This window comes from Oxyura jamaicensis, chromosome Z (genome assembly GCF_011077185.1).
Source record: "Oxyura jamaicensis isolate SHBP4307 breed ruddy duck chromosome Z, BPBGC_Ojam_1.0, whole genome shotgun sequence".
NCBI lineage: Eukaryota > Metazoa > Chordata > Aves > Anseriformes > Anatidae > Oxyura > Oxyura jamaicensis.
The window spans coordinates 48,144,242-48,169,276 of NC_048926.1; the positions used below are offsets into that span (position 1 = coordinate 48,144,242).

At 37.1% G+C, this 25,035-nt stretch overlaps 1 protein-coding gene across 3 annotated transcripts in view; it reads left to right on the top strand.

Moving 5' to 3' along the window:
- SYK (spleen associated tyrosine kinase) overlaps positions 1–25,035 on the top strand; it is a 59,448-nt gene that overhangs the window by 32,101 nt on the left and 2,312 nt on the right. For 2 of the 3 annotated variants that reach the window (XM_035310648.1, XM_035310647.1), the window contains 10 exons: positions 8,159–8,297; positions 9,754–9,835; positions 10,880–10,926; positions 12,675–12,743; positions 19,347–19,440; positions 20,107–20,284; positions 21,593–21,802; positions 22,233–22,422; positions 23,715–23,855; positions 24,212–24,324. In XM_035310648.1, coding sequence (XP_035166539.1) covers positions 8,159–8,297; positions 9,754–9,835; positions 10,880–10,926; positions 12,675–12,743; positions 19,347–19,440; positions 20,107–20,284; positions 21,593–21,802; positions 22,233–22,422; positions 23,715–23,855; positions 24,212–24,324 — 1,263 coding nt within the window. The remainder of the gene's footprint in view (positions 1–8,158; positions 8,298–9,753; positions 9,836–10,879; positions 10,927–12,674; positions 12,744–19,346; positions 19,441–20,106; positions 20,285–21,592; positions 21,803–22,232; positions 22,423–23,714; positions 23,856–24,211; positions 24,325–25,035) is intronic. The other variant, XM_035310649.1, reaches the window with a different exon arrangement.

Here is a 25,035-nt window from a genome sequence, read left to right on the forward strand (position 1 = left end):
GGAATTGGAGAGCATCCAGGGAACAAAAATGGAAGCTAGATTTTGGAAAAGATGAACTCCAGAGGTATTGATCAACTGCAAAAGCAGACCTGAATTAAGTGCTGGTATATGACAAATACAATCATGTTTATTACAGAAAAGATAATACATTTTACAAGGTTACAATATTTCTCTATATTCTTTTGCAAGGCTCACAAAAAATATAATCACACCAGCAATCTGGTGTCTGACCTACCTTGAAATGAAATTGAGTACAGGGATCTCTGTCAGACCACATGTAATACTTAGATTTCCTTACCAGCTTATTGCATCACTACAAGATTATCAGAGCTACATATATTTGTGTACAATAACTATGGAAACAGTTGAAAAGATCTCTGATTTCACATCAAAACGTTCTGAATAGCATCAGAAATTTAGCACTGTCACTCATACAAGCTGTTGGAAGAGTTCTGTGGTAACAATGTTTCACTAAGGTATTTTCAAAGGTCTTTTTAAGGTTTTTGTCAGGACTGAAAAGCCAGGGAAATAAGAATGTATGTGGGTGCTGTAGTTTGTTTTTAAAGCCAAATGTAGAAACAATGTCATGACATGACAAGAAATAGGAAGCAGCGCCCACCTCTTCTGGGAAAAACGTTCATGGAAAAGATTGCCACTCTAGCCACAAAATTTGGAGGAAAAATTATAGCAGCAGAATAGAAGGAAAGTATGACCTCTATAAAGTGATCTGAAGAGCAACTGAAAACAAAGTATTTAAATTGTTTAAAAACTCCATCCATTTTATTATTACTTTTCATGCCATATAGGACTTTGTTTCTTACCAGAATTCTGCTATTAGGTTTTTATTGAACTTTGCCAGGTAGAGGACGTAATTACAGAATATGGCAATCACTGTTACCTAGATGATCATAGTTAATATTATTATTAATAACATAACATACTTAATGTTATTTAATAATGTGTTGTTATTGTTGTTGTTAGTAATATTATCTATGTGAGCTCATGCATGTATGGACCAGTTGAAAAATAAACTAAATATTTGTTAATGGTGACAGACCAGCAGTATTAAAAATACTTTATCTGCAGTTTCACACAGGAAACAACTCTATTAAGTGTGTGATAGCTCTTGGCACATCTTACTTTGTCATTGGTGGTGACCACTTCAGCTATATAAACGTGTGATCTTGTATATGTGCTAAAAAACAGAAATTCTGAAGCTGAAGGAAAATAAACAATTATTCAGAAATACTGTTAAACATAAAAGGTCATCTTTAAGGGAAGTGTAGTTGAAGGCATTGCACAATTAGCAGTTTAGGCTCCATAAACCTTTTTATGTAAATTAAAAATTTTTTAAAAAAATAAAAAAAAAAAAAAAAAAAAAAAAAAAACTGTCTTTAATATGTAACTAAATATATTAAAATGTACAAGACTCATCTAGACTGATAAATTGGCTCACAGCACTACTCATAATGACATCTCTTGACCAAGCTGCCTCTTATATGTCACAACAGTTAACACCAGTAACACCATTTTGAAATAATAAGTTCTGAAGTGCAGTTGTTTGTAAGAGTTTACTTGTCTTTTGTCTGGCCAAAAAAAAACTGTAGCTGTCAAAAAATGTAGCTGCCTATATTTGCATTACTCTTACTGTCCTCCTCTAGGCACTTGACACTACAAGACTGCAAACCTAGTTAGGTGCACCATTTATCTGACCTTGCAGAGTATTCCTTAAATACATCTGCCCTTATTATGTTTGTATTCATAAATAGACCTGGACATTGTTGACATCAGAGAAGATGAAACTAATCCTAGTAAACCTGACCTTAATTCAGGGACATTAATTAATGATGACGTTCCTCTTCAAGATGCCAAGCAGTTGCTAGCCTTAGATGGCCATGGCAATTTTACAAGATAAATGACAAAATATAGACTGTTAACCATGCTTCTGGAAGTGATTAATTCCCCCTCACAGAAACTCTTTGGAAGAAATATATTCTCCCTCACAGAAGCTGTCTTTGGAAGATCTGTTTATTTATGTGCAGTTAGGTACATAGGTAGGTGCCACTTGCAGACCACAGCAGCAAGACCGTGATTTCTCGAGGCTGTCTCTGTGCTATGTGCTCCAGCAGCAGAGGGGGTCAGAGGTGGTCAGAGAGGTCAGGAAAAGATGTGAATCCTGACTGAAATAGCTGTACTGAGAAACCCTTTAGCTCGTGTGGTTTTACTGAAATGGTTTAGAAGCAAAGTAGGGTTTAGGAGCAGTGTCCTGTATTTTGCTGTGAGCACAATAGATGCCTGTGATGCAGTCCTGCTTGCTAAGGTGTTTTCTCACTGTGCAGCACACCGCAATAGCCTTATCAGGAGATCAAATTTTAGGTTCCATTGTAGATAGCAACAGCCTGCGGCTAAGCTAACTCTTAAATTCTGTAGTATGCTAACATTTCTGCAGTGGTTTTGAATATGTACCTAAATGGACGAGATAAAGTGGTGTAAATGAAGACTGCAGTCAGTCCTTTTTCACTTCTGTATCGTCCTATCACAGATGGCACCAAGTTCATTCCTTATTGTCCTCAAACTTAGAAGGTGTGCAGTGTGCTGCCGATATTTGAAGTGATAATTAATAGCCATGTTAGAAATAACATTACAAGAAAGACGGTCCTAAGGGCTGACAAGCAGGGGATGGCTGTGGCTTGATGTACAAAGAGGAATGTCAGTATCTATGCCATCAAGGAAGCTGTTATGGCTGAGAAGGCAAAACAGTACCAAGAACAAATGTTAACACACCTTTGGACTCAGGAGTGGGCGTAAGTTCCCACCATCACTAAAGCAAGCATTTTGCTTATTGATTTCCCTTGCTTTTCCACACTAGAATGCTGGTTCTTCTTTTATTTTTTATTTTTTATTTATTTATTTTAGTACAGTCAATGACCTATGTTGTAATAGCTTTTTTTTTTTTTTTTTTTTTTTTTTACCGTTGGTTTTTTTCCTTGAGAAGGAAAGAGATCTTCATTTTCTGCGCCCTTCATTTGCCCAGAAAAATTAGGGCATTGTTCTGTTTGCTTTCACACAAGATTAGGATTTCGCCAAAGAAAATAATGTGTAGCTATTTACAGAGTTTGTTATGATACACCAAATAGTTAATAAATGCTATTTGGGTTGCAGGCATAAAAACAAAAGAAATACACAAGGATTGATGGCATGAAAGTTAAAATCAATAACTAAACTTTTTTATTATTATTATTTTTTTTACATTGCACCATGTAACAGTTTGAGTTTCTCCATTCCATGTAAAATTGCTGCTTTAAAAATACATAGCAATAGAAATTTTAGATACTTTAGTGCTTTTCTTCATTGTATCTGTGAATTCAAATTTCCACTCAGTGAAGTTGTTGAAAGTTTTAGGCTCATGTCAGTGGATGAAGGGGCAATATTGATATTGTTTCTTCTCTGTATTATTTTTTTTTCTATAGATCTGTAATTCTCTATTATGTCATGAAATGGAAGACCATATATTTCACTGCTGGCTTCCTTCCTTGTCAAAATGCTTTAAAAAAAGAGCAATTTAGATAAAGATTTTATTATTATTATTATTATTATTTACGTTTTATTGAAGAATAGTATATGTCATGCTTAACTTCAGAGCACATTAACCCACATAAGGCAGTTGGAATTAGGGATTTTTCTCTCAATGTTCTTGAAATTTTCATTTTTCATAGACGGAAACTTCCCTATATAGAGATAGCCCCCAGATTTGGTGTGATGACTGTGAGTATCTCAGGCACCTTCAGGATGATGTGAAAACCTTGATTTCTGTTTAAAGAGGTTCCATTTTGCAACCTTTCAGTTTGAGCAGCCTTTATCTTTATCTCATTTTTTAAGGTAAAGTACTGAATACTGCATATCTAGTTGTTGTGGTTTTACTCAGATGAGCTCCACCACAACTGCTCTCTTACTCCCCCTGCTCAAAGGGAAAGGGAAAGGGAAAAAACTTATGATGAAAAGGGCCAAAGGGTTTAGGTAAGGACAGGGAGATCACTCAACAAGTATCATCATAGGCAACACAGACTCAGTGTATGGAGATTAGAGACATTTATTGCCTATTACTAACAAGACAGAGAAATGAGAAACAAAGAAAACAAACTGAAAACACCGTCCCCCCATCCATGCTCTCCTACCTCATCCCCTGGAGCAGCACAGGGGAACGGGGAATGGGGGCTGCGGTCAGTCCCTGACGCTTTGTCTCTGCCGCTCCCTCACAGTCACTCCCTGCCCCTGCTCCCCGTGGGGTCCCTCCCATGGGATGCCATCCTTCCCCAACTGAGCCTGCAGGGGCTGCAGCACGGGTCCCCCACGGGTCCCCCACATGTGGGCGGCAGCTCCCCCCAGACCCCTGCTCCTGCGTGGGCTCCTCTCCACGGGCTGCAGCTCCGGCCCGGGGCCTGCTCCTGCGGGGGCTCTCCATGGGCTGCAGCCTCCTCCAGGCCACATCCACCTGCTCCACCGGGGGCTCCTCCACGGGCTGCAGCGTGGAGATCTGCTCCTTGTGGGACCCATGGGCTGCAGGGGGACAGCCTGCTCCAGCAGGGGCCTCTCCCTGCACAGCCCGCAGGGGAACTGCTGCTGCCTGCCTGGAGCACCTCCTGCCCTCCTGCTGCACTCACCTGGGGGGCTGCCGGGCTGGTTCTTGCTCCTCTCTCTCCCAGCAGCTGCAAAGCAGCATTATTTTTTTCCTTTCTTAAATCTGCTCTCACAGAGGAGCGAACAACATTGCTTATTGGCTTGTCTCTGGGCAGCAGTGGGTCCCTTTGGAGCCAGCTGAAACTGGCCCTTATCTAACATGGGGCAGCTGCTGGGCTCTTCTCACAAAGGCCACTGCCACAGGCCCCCAGTTACCAAAACCTTTCCACATAAATCCACTACACTAGCTGCGGTTCTAATGTTAACCTAAGCTATTATTGCATCTGCACAAACAAAATGAAATTTTGGTGAAATCTGCCTACAATCCTTGTCAACAAAGGTAGTAAGGTTTTCGGTTTGGACTGTGGTGTTAAGTTCTGTAGGGGTACTTTGGATATACAGCGATAGAGCTGTCAGACAGAAGCTGCCATGACTGTGAACTACAGATGTCTTTAGACTTAGGTAGTTGTTTGGTTGGGGAAAGGAAGAGCACAGAAATGCAATTATAACTTTACAAACCTAAGTTCTGCATAAACCATGCACTGGATATTGATAGGACTGTTGGATCTATGCCATGATCCTAAGAAATCAGGACTCTCTTCACCTGTTGATGTCTGTGCTCTTAAAAACATTTAGAGCTTACCTCTTGTGATAGTAGCAACTGGTGTTAAAGGGAATCAGTTTCAGAACTAATAATATTAGAGCCACCATTGCCATATATGATGCATGAAGCAAACTTGTTACCAGAAAAATAATCCATTACATTTTATAATCTTACTTCTGAAGAAAATGAAATGCTGTTCGTGTTTGTGACACTGTCTTCTACTCTGAAAATATCTTTCCAAGTCTTACTTGCTAACAGCCAGTCAGAGGAAGAGGAAGACAAAGCATTCTTTGCTCTCCACTGGTCAGTCAGCACAGGAAATCAGCATACTGAGAAAATACCTGCATGTCATGAAAAACCACGATGTGTTTCAAGTTGCTTTAGAGACAGTATGCAAGCTACTTTGGTTTTAGAAAAAAACCATCTCTACTTCCCTTTTCCTTTAGCCAGTGTCCTGTTCACATCTTAAGCAACAAGAAGCAATCTGCTTGAAAAATAGTTGCATGAGTAGTTGACGTAAAACACAGTTGTAGTTCAGAGTTGAGTGAGTAAGTGAGGAGCAGAATTTAATGCTTGCCGCTGCAGCCTCTGGAGATGTGATTGCAAGTAGTAGCATTGCATTTGCAACACCTCCCAGGACTTTAGCAAGGGTATTCTATGGTATTTTTTTCAGGGCTTTTGAAAAATTACTGAGTATATAGAAAACTTGTCACAGTTACCCACATTATTTGGTATGAAGAAGTAGTGCTGTTTTCTCTAGGTGATAACTGCTGATGTAAATGCTCACAGGTAATGTCAGTTTCAATGTGAAATCGGAGAACTGTTTGGTAGATATAGTTGGCCCCAGAAGTCTTTTCTCTTGCCAAAAAAAAAAAAAAAAAAAAAAAAAAAGTTTTGAAAATTCTGTTTTCAAATATTTTTGAGCAGCAATTTTGTTGTCTGATAAAAAGCTAGGATTTGTCACCTGGTGTGCAATAAGCCAATCTACACACAAGGTCACACAAGGTCAAGTTATTATTTATTTCAGAATTGTGCAGATCTGTTTGGTTACCAGGTGGTTTCCCATAAAGCTGGTGCACCTTAGGACTTTCCATGTAACTCTTTGTACAATCCTTTATCACTATATTTACATGTTTGTACAAGCCCCTAGCCTCAGATTGGTTACAGAACTCTTACACTGCTGACACAACAGAATCACTCTGCACATCCTCAGAGAAGTGTCCTTTGTTGGGCCAGGGTCTCCCAGGCTAGGGGCATGATTTTTATTAATGAGGATAGCTCACAGACAGTTCACATTAGAATACTCTTAATCTTTGTTTTCAGCCAACTGTCCACATTATGTTGATTGGTGATGTACTCAAGGACATACATCAGGATGTTTCCATCAAGAATGGCAACATAATGGTCTTCCTGATTAGCAGTTCATCAGTTAATCATCCTTTAGACACCTCCAAGGCTTGGGTCATCTTGCCCTTTCCTCAAAGTACATATTTTATCCCTTTCACACAAAACAGAATTAACTGGTATCACTTTGAACATTTTCTTGGGGGACATTCAAATCCAGGCGCCTTTGATTTGGGAACTTCAAATATTTACTGAGCTGCTCAGTTCTCCACACAGCTCTAGGAGAGAAGTGGTCAAGTGGGTTGCTCCCTAGCTTGCAATGGCTCTTAAGGCCCTGGTTCATCAGCATCATATGCTGTCATTAAAGTGGGGACCATGAAGAGAAACAGAGGCAAACTCAACAGAGAGTACCTTTCTGTGCACACTGGAACAGAAAATACCTGTGTTGCCGAACCAGGGTTTTTCATAGAGGAAAAATATATATATTACAGAATTTTTTCAGCTAACTCCACTTCTGTCTCACTACCAGCAATAATTGAACACTGGCATCTCAAACTTAAACCTGCTTTCTAAACTTAGAAACCCTAGGCCAACTCTGATGGAGTTGGTAGCTGTTCTGGGTCCAGTCACTAGAAGACATTGTTCTCAATGTGAGCTAGCCCTGAGTAAGCTTTAAACAACTATGCAACACAGTGCAGGTATCTCAGATGTTGCTTCCAGGTCTTCTAGAAGCAGGAGATCATGCTGGCTACCCATGAATTTTAGACAATTAATTCTATATTACATCCCATGATTTCTCCCTAGTGAAATTAAGAGAAGATCTATAACCAAATACTGTGTGAAATTTCATGTGAAATTTACGTGAAATCTGCAAGAAAGCATTAACATCTTTCCAGAAATTAAAAGAATTAATGATAACAGAAATGTACAAGTTATTTTCATTATCCAGGCAAACCAGAAACTGCTTCACTGCACAAAGAAAATTTTCTTTTTATTTGTATTTTATATTACATTATATTTTGTTTTCTCACTGTCATCTCTTTGAGTCAAAATTGAAGATAAACGAGAAAAATCTTGTTTTAATGGAGGCACTTATCTGTTGTTTTTAATTTTAGATCAGCTGGGGAAGAGATAGAAGTATAGCTGCTTATACATTCTGGATCCTGTCCTCAGACTTCCGTGGGTTTTGGTAGGGCTGCAGTGTACAAGCCTTCAAGCGCTTCCTAGCTCAGAGAGCGCTTTGTGCACTGCACAATGTTCTGTAGCTGCCTAGCAAAGAGCTCCACAGTGTGGATTTTCTGTCGTCTTATGTTGACTCTTAAAATAAAAAGAGAAACTAAGGGAATTCTATCTGAAAACAAATTACACTAAGAAAGAATGAAAGGCTTAGCAAAATGTCTTCAGAAGTTGCAGCACAGATTTTCCTTTGTTTTTAATTTGAAAGTTGAGAAAATGTGATTTAAAAAAGCATCTTCAACCTAGTTACTCATTGCTAGCAAAGAATAACCCTAAAAATCTCTCTTATTCCTGCAGAATTCGAGAAAGGGACAGCAATGGTTCCTATGCCCTGTGTCTGCTCAACGATGGAAAAGTACTGCATTACCGTATTGACAGAGATAAGACAGGAAAGCTCTCCATACCAGATGGAAAAAGATTTGACACCCTCTGGCAGGTCTGTTAAGTTTGGATTGCTTGGATATCTGTCATCATGTTGCAATATCACCCAGCTAGGCAGTTTGTTTTACTTTGCTGTGCGTCAACTGTCTTTGGCTAAACAGCAGCATGTTCTGGCAGTTTATTTGTCACGTTTCCAGCTTTTTATGGCTTTCATACATGGATAAAATGTATGTTAGTGTAGAAAGCTAAGTAAGTGTAGAGATTTTAATCATATTTAAATGTGATGTTGAAGCCTCATTGAGTTTTAAATTGCTGTAATCATTATTCAATTAGCTGAACATTCTCTAAAATGGAAGACCATTTGCATTTGTAAGTGACCGTATTCAATAGTAGCTATATGCCAGGTACAGTTTTTGGCTTATGTTCTTTATAATAATGATAAGCAGAATTCTGGTAAGCACATAGGTTGTTTTGGGATGCTGCACACACACTGCATTCTTTAGCATTGAAGTTCCTGACTTTGTAGACTGAATAAACATAGTTTGCTAATAGTTACTTCCAAAATATGTCTGAATTGTGGTAAAACTCAACCAAATGAGGACTGGCTAATTAACTATGCCATAGTTGTTAATAAAACGGAATAAAACGGGAGAAGTGACTGGGTAAAGTGAAGTAAAAAAAACATGAAGGACTTCTTGCTTAAAACTCTATTAAAGACAAATAAAGTCGGTCATAAATCTAAAATATGTGTCTTTAATTGTATATATTAACTCAGCCTTGCTTGTAAATATCCTGAATATTTCTTTCCTGAGTCACTGGAAATTTAAAGCAACCTGCAAAACTTGCACGTTTTGAATTTCTGTGAATTTTTCACTTGCACAGTCCCACCTTCCTACCCAAATGTACCAAAGCCAAAATAGCAGTCATGTACCTGAGATAAAATGGCAAAAGGCATGGACAGGATAATGCAGGAACACAAATGAGCACAACTATTGGTACGATACATTTATTAATTGTTTACATCCCATTGTGAGCCTGGAGCCCAAAAAAAGCATTAAATAGGACGATAATTCCTGCCCTAGAATTTTGACCATCTTTAAAACAAAAACTCAAAAACAAACAAACAAACCAAACCAAACCAAAATCAACAAACAAAGACAGAAGTCAGAGGTGTAAAAAGAAGTGATTTGCTCAGAGTTACAAAGCTGGTTCATAGCAGAGTCAGGTGTGGAATGTTATACCTCACAAATCCAGTTCTTGGGTGAGGTTCCAGATTCAGCCAGAAAGATGCTTCAGAAACATACACCTCTGATAGAGAGAAGTAAAGATCGCATAAGAATACATGCAGCAAAATTCTGCTGTATGCCCAGTTCATTTGCTGTAACATATATCAAATATTATACATATGCATGTGATTATAAGCAGACAATCTATTTAATAATACCTCTTTTAACTCTTTTTTTTTTTTTTTCTCTCTCCTTTTTTTTTTTTTTTTTCTCTCCTTCTGTTAGTTAGTTGAACATTATTCATACAAACCAGATGGATTATTAAGGGTTCTTACCATCCCCTGTCCACGACTTGGCTTAGAAAGTGGTGAGTTATTCCTATTATTTTGAAATGTATAAATAGTTGTGTTAAAGATGATAAAAAATGCATGCATTTTTTTGACTTGGAGGGTGAGTGGGTGCAGATTTCTGTAGACGCAATTTTAAATTTGGATTTAAAAAAATAATAATTTTCTAACTTTTCAAATGAGTTAAGATCTGCCAGGTCATGCAGGATATAGTCACATCCTGTACTTTAAGGGATGATACCACCCCCAGCTCTAAAATTAACATCAGATCCAAAATGCACTTTACTGCTCAAAATGGCAGTCTGTTGTACTTGGCCCGTACACTTGGCCCATGCTAACAGCGTGGTTGTCCTGGCACTCCTCCTTCAGTGACCTTTACTTCAAGTGGAGACTGGCATGCCAGCAGCTCTGGTACAGGCATTTTTGGTTGGGTGCAACGAGACAGGTGATCTGCTGGTAGATGAGGACTTCCCATGTTGGGGAGCACAGGAGACAGGTAGTGCAAACATTTTGCTGCACCTGATGCTGAAAAGGGGGTCTTTAAACTGCCACCCACTCATAGTGCCTGCAGGAATTAGGAGTGTTAGGGGTATCCTGACCTCCAGTGTGCTATTGGGCCGCTTTCTTTTTTAATCCCATATGTCATCTGTGTTTACACAGATGAGACCTAGTCATCTCTTTCACTGCTTGCCAGGACAAAGATGATCCTGCCTGATCCTTGTCTGACTCTTGCTATTCCAGAAGTGGTCTTGTCTCTCTAAGGGCCCCTCATCCATCCTTCTGACTGGAAACCAGGGCCATGGTCTACAGATATGCCCTTACTTTTTACACACCCCTTAAGGCAGTGCACATACCTTTGTTTCTGTAGCAGCAAGTAGCAGTGTGTGACTGCCCCACATTAGAGCCAAAAGCCAAGAAGATGGGCCAGGAGAAGTGCTGCAATATGATCTAAAAGCTAGAAAGCTGCACCCCTACATAATTATGTCCTTATTTTTTGTAATTATTATTATTGTAGTACATTTCTAACCTTGTTCAGTATCTTTCTACATTTGATTCTTTTACAGATAATGTTGTTTTTGACACTCGTCCTCTTCCTGGAACCCCTTCTAAGGTAAGAGTAGGTGGCGATATAGCAGTAAGTTCATTTAAGAAGCCTTACAGCCACATACTACTCTAGGAATCATACTACTTCGATTTTGTTGCAGTAATTTTTTTTTTTAGGGATTGTTTTAGAAGTAGATAGGAAATAAGATTAACATTTCTGTCATACTTACTGTTTTCATCAGATTTCTTACTGAGATATTAAACATTTAATTTTGTGAATTAGTTTTATATACATAATATACGTGGAAATCAGTATTTTCATATGTGTCTCATTGAACATTATGTTCAAAATGCCTCATTGAACATTAACGGTCAAGTTTTCTAGTGACTGTATCATCACTCAGAGGAAAGATATTGCTCTGTTTAAATTGCCCATTCTGAGACTGCTGGCAGAAGCAAAATGAAGGTTCACTTTATTGAGTAAAGCCGAATATTTTCATACCTGGTGTATGCAGTTAACATCTGCCTTTGCAGAATGGTTTGACTCCTTGTGCAGTGAAAATAATAATTTTCACTACCAACTGGCACTGTTGCTGTCCTTGATTAGGTTTTAAAATTACTGTCAGCATATATTTAACTATCTAATACAAACATTTGACTTAAGGACTATTACAGTGCAAATGGCTGCTAGGTAAAGTGCTGGGAGTTACTCTTGTTGTAAAAGTGTAGTATGTAGCCATGTGCTATGTTGACCTCATGCAAAGAACACTTACACCCTTACAGAATTTATTTATTGTAAAATAATAACTAAGGAGTACCTTGGGTTTCCTTTATTCACAATTGAAAAGAGAATTTTATGAGGTAAAAGAAAATAACATTCAATAAGCCTTTTCAATATGCAGTTACTGAATTCTTATACAGCTGTGAAGAGGCTCAAAGACTGAGAAATTTGTTCTTCCATCAGGAATATGGACTGAATAGCTATACTTGATATTTTTAAACAAAAGATACCTTTCTATGTAAAATCAAATAAAGATAAGCTTGGAAAAAATATCATTTTGATCCAATCATTAGAAAAACTATTTTTTTGAGCTAAATAGAAAAAAAAAATAATAACTTGAAGTGACTAAGGATGTGGATCATATTACTATTTCAACCTGAGATACAGGCAAAATGCTTACTCAATAAGTACTGCAGTTTTAATTAGGCAGGTATGATCTCTCAGTGACCACTAGAAATGCTTACTAGTCACATTTAATTAAATGTACTTTTTCAAAACGTAGTTTAATTTTTAAAAGGTATCTTTATACAGAACATAAGTGCACTTGAAAAATTTAAGGCCTGTTCATTTTTGTTGGAATTAATGTCAATTTGTGTGCTTTTTGCTTCAATAACCACAGTGTTTGTTGTAAGACCAAGGGGTGCTTCCAACTTTGCTTTATACATTAGTCATCCTTCAAAACACTAAACATAACTACTGATTCACATAACTTAATATGTCTGGGAGGGGTTTAAGCTCAATAATAGAGGCAGAAGAAACATAGTGTAAAACAACCAGGGAAGGGGCAGTCTGTGAATTAAATGCTGCATTAAGATACATGTACAGGTCCAAGGTGGTTTAAAATAATACCATCTAAAGAAAAATTTAGTGAAAAGGTTTCATACACTATATTTGTTGCTTTATTTTTGTACTTAACCAGGCACACACAAGAGAAAGGTTGGGTTATGTTCTTTTGTACTACATCTGTTTTGTAAAATACCTTCAGCAATTTTCCTGACACGTTTACTGTTCCTCTTTGACATTGTGGTTTCTAGAGTTGGGCAAGAGGTGGAATTATCTCAAGACTCAAATCGTACACCTTTCCAAAGGCTGGCAGCAAAAAGGTGCCTCATACAGTCTTTTTAGGTTTTTGGTTGAGTTAAAAGGACTTACACTTAACTAATTTCACTCTTCCTTTTTCCTGTTGGCTTGCTGTTACTGAATGTGTGTCTTGACTACTAACAATCTGATTGTGAAGATTTTATAAGCTTTCTGCTTTTTTTAGTAATCATCTGCATAATTGTAGCCTTAACTAAAGCAATAGTTTTAAAGAAGTTTAAAAAAATGGGAGGGGAGGGGAGAGGGGGGCTATTTTCAAGTAATTTCTCACATCCGAAAATATTAGTACTGTTCTCAACATGTCTGCAAATAAAGTGTAAATGATATAATGCTTCAGAAAACACTTACAGCAGAACAAAGTGATATTTCTATCAGTAAATACCATTCCTAATTAGAAAATTGGCTTTCTTACTAGATTATTTCTGAGTACATTTAGGGAACAATTTGTTAATAGCAATCACAAAATGTATTCCTACAGAATTTGTGTGCACAAATCTTGTTATACATTGAAGTTCAGGCAAGTGTAAGATTATGCAAAACCAAGCAGAATGGAAAAGTAGATGTCAGGGTGTCAAAGGGAACACAGTCCTGTACTAATGAAAGTGTTGCTGCATGGCCAAAAAATGATAGTGTCCAATAGTTGGTGCAGTTGTGAAATGTAATTAATTATGGGCTTGCATGCTGAGAATAATGTGTGTGTTCCTGTTCTACCCATGAGTCTCTCATTTTATTTGTTTGTTTATTTATATGCTCTGGAACAAAAATGAGCAGGCACAAAATGCCCTAGAGATACACTGCTGTTCAGAAAAGCTTTTTGACACATACTATATTTGATAATCCTGATAAAAACAATTCTTTTTTTATACAACTTTAGTTTACTGTTATATTAAGGTGCCAGTAGATGTTGTCATCTGCACACTCTCAAAACTATTATAGCACTCTTGCCACATTTTTATTCTCTGTCATCTTATACAATCATAATATCTGGGAATGTTCTAAAGCCATCTGGAAAAAATTGCCTTACTATCACATAGTAGACAAGAGGGGTATTTTAGCTTTGTTCAGAAAAATGAGTATGGGGTCTGAAGCCTCTAGACATGGCTTTGGTCACTGCTGTCTGTTCACATGATAAAACCTGTGCTTTTGCTATGTTGCTTTCTGAATAAAACGCTTATATTCTGCTTCCCAGGAAAAGCACAGAGTACTAACTGAAGCATAGAGAGAAAAAACAATAATTTAATGAAATAATTCAGAAATCTGTTTGGATCATAACTTTTCTTTAAGCACAAATTTCATCACACTGACAAATTCAGACCCTAAAGAAAGCAAACAAACAAACAAACAAACAAAAAGTCCAGCTTTTAACATTTCCAAGATTAGTCATCTGTTACCCCAACACAGAAAGCTTACCTAACACACCTAACACCCTTACACCTGGTTACTTACATACAGCTACTTCTCTTACATCAGACAGTAAAGCATAAAATTTACACCATTATATTTTTTCAGACATGTAAAATGTGTTGGTATTATTATTATTATTATTATATTTCATGAAATGGTTATTTGGATGTATTTTTAGCACTCTGATAATTTTTTTTTCCAGCTGTTTTACTCATAAAATTATCATTTTAGACTATTTAAATGAACTTGTGCCACCTAGTGGAAACCTAGTTTTAGTCAAAGCTTATTGAGTAGTTGGCTACCATGGTATTTGTCATGCGGCATTTTGCTTCGCAGTTGGTTTAGCAAAATAAGATGACTTTATGGTCCTGTATATACATTTGATTTACAAATCAGAATTACTAACATGAAAAGAAGTAATACTTGCTGTACTGATTGCCCGCATAAATACAGTATTTACTATCAAATAACAGTCTTTACTATATAAATGAGACAGAGAAATGGAATCCTTTTCATTCATATTTTAAAGCAAATGGTAAATGCACCGCATTCTCAGGGTAGCAACTGGATGCTATCATACATGCTTAGGGGTTATCCTGCTGAGGCCTTAACCATACACAGAAAGTATTATTCCTTTTACTAGAGAGTTACCTTTGACTCCGATCAAACTCTCTATCTCCTACTTTCCTCTTATTGTGGATACGGCTCTATTACTACAAGGCTGCTACATCAGTAAAGTCAGCCCCTAGTAAGGGAAATAATAGCATATTTAGATTAGATTAACTGTGTATAGCTGAAAATTTCAACCAATTGAAATTAAACCCTAGCTGAAAAATAAAATAAAATAAAATAGAATAAAAAATAAAATCTGTTCATGTTAAAAAATGGTCAAGGTCACAGCAGCATTCTAGTAGGAAAGCATGATATGACATCTTGCCTTACAGTTTACAACAGTTTGTACAACAAGGTATCACATAATATCTGCCATTTTTAATGGGTTCCTCTAGCAGTCTTCATATCTTTTTAACTGTAAGAGCAAGTTCATAGTTCTTTTGGCCATTCTCTGGTTCTGGTAAGAATATAAGGAGTAATCCTTTAGCATATCCATGGACTGTATTAAGACAAAGCTCCCTTTGTCAGAAAAGACCCGCAGAATTAAACTTGCTGCTTTTAAAGGAAGGACAGAAAGGACTCTGAATTTGAACGACAGTTAAATAAAAAGCAGTTTTTATTGTACCATTACCCAACCCACCGAATATGCAAAGATACATACATACCTCCTGCACCATTTCTAGACCATGGCTCTTGACTGCAAGAGAAAAATTCCAACCTTTCTGTTAGAATATCCTGTTCAAAGGCAAGCAGGGTGCTACGTGTCACAAATACATAATTGTCAGAACTAAGGAAGAGAATGCTGCTGTTTGAGGTTTTCTGAGTGCTACACAATATTCCCAAGTTACTTGCATGTGCTGAAAAGGTGTGAAGCATCAAATTACAGTTCAAACAAATATTAATTATATATCTATACATATATATATATACATATTTAAGCTATTTAATTGAACTGCAGCAATGGGAAATATAATTCCACACATATATATATATTAGTTAACTAAGCTATCCCTAATGATATTTAAGGTATTATCACTCACCTTAAACATGAGAAGCTTTCTGAGAAAGAATCTGCTCAAAACTTTGTTAGATTTGGTGTTAGTGTGTCATCTACAGAGATTAATTCACAAGAACAGGAATAAAGCACTTGTTTTTAATGCACTTTCTGAACAAGATGACCTGGTCCTTTCTAATTCTTTTGTTTTGTTCTTGAATATTAAAGGAAAGGAAATGTCTGTCTACCTTTCACATAAGGAGTCAACTATGTCATAGTCAAAAGTATATTTTTGTCCTGGTGAAGAGCTTCTTGTGAGACATATGAATATGGTATATGTCAGTTTGTTTGTCCAGTGGAAAGTATGCCAGTTCATACACTGAGACCTAGATTCAGGGATATTTAACTACTTCTCTAGTGCCCGGGTAATACTAATCCCATGAAAGTATATGCTGTCTGAGGTTTTTAAAGTTTGAGGGACTGTCTAGTACTGTCTGAGCCTACTGAAATTCTAAGGGTTTCTGCCCCGTTGTTCAGCAATAATCACATAAATCTTACTTATCAGATTTATACAAGGTATTGCAGTGGAATTACCATCATTATATTTCTGCCTGCAGCGTAATGTAACTACATCAAACAAGAATCACTTCTTCTAACACAAAGTTCACGTCCATTTTGGAACCTGAGTTTATTACTTCAAAGGCCTTTTTCAAAGTGCTTGTATCTCATTTCTCCTAAACTTCAGCTGCAGTGGCAACAACCGGTGCACAAACGTTTTACTCATGCAAAAACTAGGAAGATTTGATATTGTACTCTATATGGGCTTAATTTATATTCCTCATCATATAACAGAAACCACACAAACTCTAGCAAGAACTTGACCATTTGTGGAAAGAAAAAAGGGCTACCATGCTTCATTCATTACCCTGGACCTACAGATGTGCTTCACATAACTGTGACAACAGAAAGGTGTCAGTGATTTAAGTGAGAGGTATGATGTAGGACCTTACAAGGCTTGGGTTCAGATACATCACACTTTAGGTTCATTGTCAAGGTACTCCTAAGAATGAACAGAGGACAATTGATAAGTCCTACTAAAGCTTTCAAAAAGCATACGAGTCCCAGAACAATGTCTTGGAGTGTCTTGGAGATGTCATTTACTGAATACTTTGCATTTCTGTCAGAAAGATTATTTTATGGATAACATATGCAAAGGTATTCTTTGAAACTGTGATTGTATCATTCCAAAGTATTTCAGAACTTTTCTTCCAGTATATTGGAAGCTGCCACTGAAGATTCAGCATCTGAGCCCCTTTCCAAATTTGTCAGCATCTTTTTCTCCTTTTTTTACTCTCATTTTGGACCTCTTGGCCAAGAAGTGCTAACTGGAGGCTTCCATAAAACCCGTGCAATGTAATAATTTGCAACAGCTCCCTTTGTACATATATCTATCTCACTACAGTTATTAATAGTAAATATTGCTTTATATCCACTCAGTGAGTTACTTGTTTCCAATTATCTTTTCGGACTGTAAAATTATCTCCCTATAAGTACACTTAACTGAAGAAGTAAGAACACATCTAGAAAGCCATTCAATGGAGCTAGAGCCACTTAGTGATGATAGGGAATGGGTCACAGTAATTATCAGTAAGATTAAAAAACAAACAAACAAACAAAAAAGGAGTCTTGGCATGTTCTGAAGCAATAGAGAATATGTTAAATCCACAAACTAAAATCACTGTGTCATCAGTAACTATAATTCCATCTGATTTGATTTTTATTTGGAAAAAAAAATAGTGTTGATTGACCATAGTATTTCCTTATATATCTGGAGAAGGTGTAGGGAAAAACTATCCTAAGTGTGTTCACAGTAAAACTGGCAGCCCGTTTCTTGGGGGATGAGGACTGAATTCCAATTTTAGTTCTGTTTTGTTGTCGTTGTTGTTGTTGTTGTTTTGGTTAGTGAATTTTTTGCCAAGGCATATGTCCTATGTGTGAAATCAAGTGATTTAGGCCTTGAAAATTCAGGACTTAACATGCAGATCTGGCAAGGTTTACCTGGCTAGGAAAACAAAGTCAGAACTGAGGAGAAAGAATGGATCTTGTTCTATACCATTCATCTCCTTATTCTTGAAGCTGGCTGGTCAGTTTTGTCCCTGACCTATCTCAGAACTGCGTCAGTAGACTTGTGGCTTACCCTGACAGCAAATGGCCTTTCAGCACTGTTCCACAAGAATGACTCAAGTCAGAAATGTTACCCTTACCATCTCTGATGCCACCACGCTCATCCCACTAGGTGAGAACCTTGCTGAGCGTTTGTCTCCTACTTGTGGTTTGCTTTAAAGTTTATGTAGAAACCTCTTCTGCTTCATCCACCTGGGCAGATCACTTCATTATGATTTAATGATCTGTATGTACATCCTGGGTCAAAAAGCTGCTTCCCAGTAATAAAATGCCAGTTAACTCCTAGACATTTCCCTATTTCTTCTTACTTGCACACCACAACTGTTTCAGGCAGGAACTTATACCATTGAAATCTTCAGTTATTAAAAATAATTATATACTTGAATATTTGCAAAACAGCTTTATCCAGTGTTTTGCAAGTACAGTGGATCTTTACTTCCTACTAGAATTGAGCAAACTCTTGTTGATCTCTGAATTTCTGGTTCTGAAGCACTCTCTTAGGAAAGTGAAGTCATTCATCACTAGAGTGAAAACTGAGAAAGAAACCTTACTGATTTGCAGAAATAATTTCTGCAATTCCCTGTTCTTAGAAGTAATGTCTCCCTGATCACAGACAGAATAAAGCAGGTTATAAATTTCACTAACCTATAGATTATCGTGTGAGATTCATCCTTCAACCAAGCAGCTACAGAATGCACAGTGTTTCTTCCAGGTTCATTTGTGAGCTCCATTAAATTATTCTGACAAAAACAGCAAAGGCAGAGGAATAATATTTGGATCAGATTTTCAAATGTAGTAGAAATTTGGTAATTTTCTCCCTCCTCAGACCAGAAAGAGGAGACAGGCTGGCCCAGAGTATCTGGTCCATGGTGTTCAATCATTCAAGCCTATTAAAATAATTTTTTATTTACCCTTGTTTCATCCAAGTTGAGATACTCTACAACATCCACAAGAAAAACAGGGTAGGGTTTTTGTTTGTTTGTTTTCATTAGTACTAGGAACTTCTGTATGGCCTAGATACAGTGAGAAAGAACTTGGAGGGGGAGGAAGGACAAATTAAAGGGAGATTCTTAGGACTTGCAATGTTATGTGGCAGATTTGAAGACAGCATGAAAAATTAATATCTGCAGGGTAAGATTTGTGCATGACCCATTCCAGTTAATTCTCTCAGATCAAATGTTCTGAAATATTTGCAGTAACTTTTTATGCTTTAGCAGTGTATGTGTAATTTGGCCTGCATATATACTCAAGCAATAGCCTCCAGAATGAATAAGCTTTGTTTGATCCTTTTCTTACTCTCTGATTCTTACCTCTGCGTCTCTTGCAATCATTATGCCATAATCCTCTGGGAAAAAAAATGCTTTTAACTTACATATATATTGCTAAACTTAATAATTCAATCTGTGTGCTACAGCTTCAGCCACCTATTGGCTCCCCGTCTGATGACCAAGCAGCTTTTAATCCTTATGTGCTACAAAGGACAAGAGGTCTTATAGGCGCAGAGAAAGGTAAGCAGAGTAATTTATGCTATGAATAACATCTGTTTCCTTGTGTGAGAGGTCTTCCCCCTATCCACATTTCTTTTTTCTTGCTTATATTTCACACCATGTTGTATACTGTTTTATTACTGTAATAGCTCAAGTCTGGTAGCTGAGACTGCCAGACATCAGTGTCTGTAATAGAAGTGATTTAACAGTAATCCCTTTTTTTGCTTGTTGAAGTGGAGGATTATTATCTCTTTGACTCTAAAAGCTGCATCCTTACACTTCATAGAAAGAATTGTGCCCCACTGAATCCACAGTGCCAAGCTGTTGACAAGGCTTTCTGTAAAATGTAATTAAATATTGCATTCTGAGTGAAGAATTGTCTGAACGCTAATGGGAAGCACTAAGATGAAAGGCTCATCTTTAACCCTTCTCCTGTCGAGGAACCTCCTGGCAGTAACATTATGCTGTTATTCAACAGATAGAACATGTCACCAGGTAGAGGTCACTCTTATTTTGGCATGTTCTAAAGTGCCTGTGGCAGAACTGTATGTGGTTTTGTTACAATGCACTCATAAATCAAGCCCAAAGATGCAGCCAATAATCCTGAAAATGAATGTGGTGAGTATAAAACTGTAGCAGCAAAACAGTCTCACATAATCTCTGATACATTTATTCACTGAACTGCAGGTGATCAGAGGGAGGCCTTACCCATGGACACCGAGGTCTATGAAAGTCCATACGCTGATCCAGATGAAATGAAACCAAAAAATGTCACTCTTGACAGGAAATTGTTAACCCTGGAAGAAGGAGAACTTGGCTCTGGCAATTTTGGTACTGTAAAGAAAGGGTTCTATAAGATGAAAAAGTAAGTATTTCTTTCTGTTTTCATAAAGTGTAATACATAAAAGCTTTATCACTTATCTGAGCAGAAGTAATCTTACCTTGTCATTTGGGTTGACAGATTGTACCCAAGTAATTTGGCCTAAAATTCACGAGTTTCTGTCTTTGTACATGGAAGCCTGTGCACTCATTTTCTTCAGTTTGCAAACATCTCTTGGCTGCAGCATAGTCACCTCCTAGCTGTTATTTTTGTATGTGAAGTGGGGAAATGACCATTATTACTGTTTACTCTCCTGTCCGGGATAAAATAGAGTGAGAAGTCCTCTGCCTTCCACCACACAATGTATGGGGAGTCAGTCATTCTACTCCTTGTCTTTCACAACTGAAGTCTCTCTGAGAGAAATTGTGTGGAGTGTCATGGACAGTTTCCCTAGAGCAAATGTATTTTCACCTAAAATAATTAATTGAAATACTTGTTTCATGAAGCTGCAGTGTTGCTTTTCAAGTAGACAGAAAATGTTGTGGCCTCCCTTATCATGCAATTTCAGTAGGAACTGACCCTGTTTAAACTGGCAGAAGTGGGAGCACCTGACTATTTGAGCATTTTCATAATAAAATGTTATCAGTATGTTGTTTAAGTGCATGGACTGATTATGTATACACTTTCACCATTCAGAACTGGAGGCATTTCTTTAACTTAGATTTTCAGAGCCAAGGAGGATTTTTCATTTTCCAGTACAGTCTGAGTGGATTTGAAGGGCTCTGGTGCCAGCTTGTGTATTTGCTAATCTTGTTCCACAGCATTTGTTCACACTTGAGCTCTGCCATCTCATCAGTGACTTTTTCACTTGTATGAGTTGTAGGTTGCAGGAGCAGGCTTAGTTTCTCTGTAGGTCAGAGCACTGCCCTGGGGCTTTGCAATGCTACATGTTCTAGTCTCACCCCCAAAACACCTCAGTGCTGAGAAAGGCCCTTATAGTTTTTCTTCTGGGAGCTTTTTAGTAGATCTTTTCACTATTCCTGGTCTTTTTATTAGTTGAGACTAGCCAGAATGGACAAGATAATGTTGTTAGGTACATGTATTTCCAAGCTTGTTTAGGCCTTTTATAATTACTTTTAATTTTCTTTCTATCCTCTTTCTTTTGCTTAGCTGTCCTCTGAGCATTTGATAGAGAGTTATTCCCCTTACAATCAATTTATTTTCTGTCTTAATGTTCAATTCTGTCTTTTATCACATTTTGTACTATGTGCAGAGAAGCATCAGTTGAAGATTATCTACATTTGCACACAGATTTTTCAGTAACTAATCCCAGAGTTGGATTCTTCTTTGTAGGGGTGCCAAGCCAGTGGCTGTAAAAATTCTTAAGAATGAGAGTAATGATCCAGCTGTAAAGGATGAATTACTGAGAGAAGCAAACGTAATGCAGCAACTGGATAACCCATATATTGTCCGAATGATAGGCATATGTGAAGCTGAGGCTTGGATGTTAGTAATGGAAATGGCTGAACTTGGGCCGCTGAACAAATTTTTGCAAAAAAATAGGTATGTAAACTTTGATTCCCTTTCATAACATTTATCCAAAAGGGGGAGAATAGACAGGTCTTTTTTGTCTTTAAATTCAGGGACATTTTACATTGAAATGCCGTTTATCTAATAATTAGTTATTGTAGTTACTCTTCAACTAGACATAATTATCTTGCAGATGTCTCCAAACTGTCAAACCTTTCTGGTAAAATAGTGCATTTTGAATAAATTAAAGAATTTTCAGGCGTTCTTCAATTGCTCATTTATTGATACGTTCACATATTGTCTTGTTCAGGACATGCTTATGTTACCTGTTCTAATTAAAGCTTAGCTAAACATAAATGGATCACATTCTTAGTATGATGTGAGGAAGTTCATAGAAAGAATTTGTATTTGAACTTGAAAAATCATGAAAATGAACTCTCAAAGATTCAATTATGATTTCCAGACATGTCACAGAAAAGAATATAACAGAGCTGGTACATCAGGTTTCCATGGGGATGAAATACCTGGAGGAGAATAACTTTGTGCATAGGGATCTGGCTGCAAGGAACGTGCTATTAGTCACCCAACATTATGCCAAAATCAGTGACTTTGGACTTTCTAAGGCTCTTAGCGCTGATGAAAATTATTACAAGGTAAGGTTTACACAAGATACCAAACTGTGTATTAACATACTTCAGTGAGATTATTTCCAGATTAAGTGCAGTTGTTTTTAAGAGTTGTAAATAAGAAATGCTATGTGTCATTTATTGCTTCACAGTCTGCTAGTAGGTCATGTTTTTTTTGGTGTTTTTTTTTTTTTTTTTTTTTTAAATGAGTGATCAACATTAAGAGATAGGGAGGGAAAAGATAATCCCTTACTTAGTTGCTTCTTTTATTTACTATCCATAAATTTGTCACTGGAGGGCAGAAATGTTCTGTAGAAATTAGATATTTCCTTCCATGAAAGGGGAAAAAAGTTATTTGTTGCAGGTACAAATTTAGTACATGGTTTTCACCATGTCCAAGGAAAATATAGGCTAGCTCACCGTGTAACTAACAGAACTGGATTGGGGAATTTTGTTGGAGTATAGTTGGTAAGCAATCATTTGATCTAAGAAAAGTTTGTTCAGATTAGTTTTAACTTATTTGGATCTTTGTACAGCTAAAGAGACAGAAATAACTACCACATTTAATGAGGTAAAAACATCCTTGGGAGACAAATGTTCTAATCTGCTCTATATCTTCTTTGCTGATATATAAGTCAGACTATGAAACACTGCAGAGGAAGAGCAAGCACATACTGCCTTCTAATGACCTTCCTATGGGAACATAACTACTGCCAGTAAAGGCAGTGGCATCTTAAATCATTGCCACAAGCCTAGCTTGTCAGAGGTTTGAGAGGTCTGGTATCAAAGGCCCATTCCTTTTACAACTCCATAAAATACAGCGGGATTATATTACCAGATCTAGCATTGTGTTGGTATGGTTTGACGCTTGCATTGTTGTAACACAGTGTTATGGCATAATTTAAGCAAATTGCCCCTTGCAGCTGCTTTAAAACGAAATATCGACTCCAACAGAAAAGAAGACTCAGTGTAGCTAAGTAGAAACCTCTTACCTCCTGCAAAAACAATAGACTTGAAAAGTCTTTGAAAGAGCTTAAAACTGAATGCTGCTGAAAATGTAACTGCAGGTCCTTTAGCTAAGCTTGGCTTTACTATAGCATTCATTTCAGTGCATTATTTGAGTCTGGAAGATTAAACACAATTTTGTAACAGTTTTGAAGAAGCTGCTGCATATTTTCTCTAATGCCAGCTACATCAGAAATACTTGGTACAAATGTATGCAAATGTAAGTTAAATTAGCTCATATGAATTACAGTGTTGTTTACTGTGTACTACTATCTCTAGACTGCTTTTTTCTTTTCTGTTATTTGTTGTTTTAGGCACAAAGTCATGGAAAATGGCCAGTCAAGTGGTATGCTCCAGAATGTATGAATTTCTACAAGTTTTCTAGCAAAAGTGATGTCTGGAGCTTTGGGGTTTTAATGTGGGAAGCTTTCTCTTATGGGCAAAAACCATATAAGGTGAGTAGTTTTGTCTGGCAGTTCTTTTACTGTAAAAAGTCAGAGCAAATTTTAACCAACATCTTTCTTTTTCTACCTGGAAGAGTAGTTACAGGTTGAAGAAGGCCTTAGCATCCCATCTTCAGGTTGGAAATTAGGAAAAATTTCTTCTCAGAAAGAGTAATCAGGCATTGGAATGGGTTGACTAGGGAAGTGGTGGAGTCACTGTCCCTGGGGATGTTCAAGGAAAAGTTGGACATTATGCTTAAGGACATGGTTTAGTGGGTGACATTGATAGTGAGGTGATGGTTGGACCAGATGATCTAGGAGATCTTTTCCAACCTTAATGATTCTGTGATTCTATGATTCTATTCCAGGGAATGAAAGGTGGTGAAGTCGCACAGATGATTGAAAGAGGAGAACGAATGGAACGTCCTGAAGCTTGTCCAATAGAAGTCTATAACTTAATGAAATTGTGTTGGACATACAAGTGAGTGTGATGCAATGATCTCTCTTTTAATAGCAGTATAATTTAGTCTGTATAGTTGACATCCAGAAAGTATAAAATAAGAGTATTTCAAAGCATATCATTTCAGCTGGTATTTAGCTTGCTACAACATGCAAAGGAAGGAGTCAATTACACTTTCAAATAAAAATGATGCGAGTTATCAAATGTACCACAAGAATGTGATTTTGCACAGGTGATCTATTTATTGCTGGAACAATTATAAAATAATAATAAGAATTTTAAAAAAACTTATTATCAGAAACAATTATTTCACCAGAATGTCAGTCTGATGTATTTTGAAAAGAAAGTTTGAAATTAAGGAAACATTTTTGTTCATTCTGGCTTGTATTTTGTTTAATTTTGATTTCCAAGACTACTAAAATTTCAAACATGTTATCAAATCATTCCTCTGTTCCTCAGTTATTGTTTTGACTTTTTCTTCTCTCATTTCTAAATATCTTCAATTTTGATACCACATTATTCCTTCTAGTGAAAGGTAAAAACATCTTTCCAAGTTGCACCTAATGTTTAGGAAACAGTTTTTTTCTGATCAGCAACATTTATAAAGTTAGAATTATGAAATATAGATAAGAGGGGGAAAAAGGAAGAAAAAGGAAGAAAGGAAGAAAGAGAAAGAAAATGAAGAAATAGGGAAGGAAGGAAGGAAGGAAGGAAGGAAGGAAGGAAGGAAGG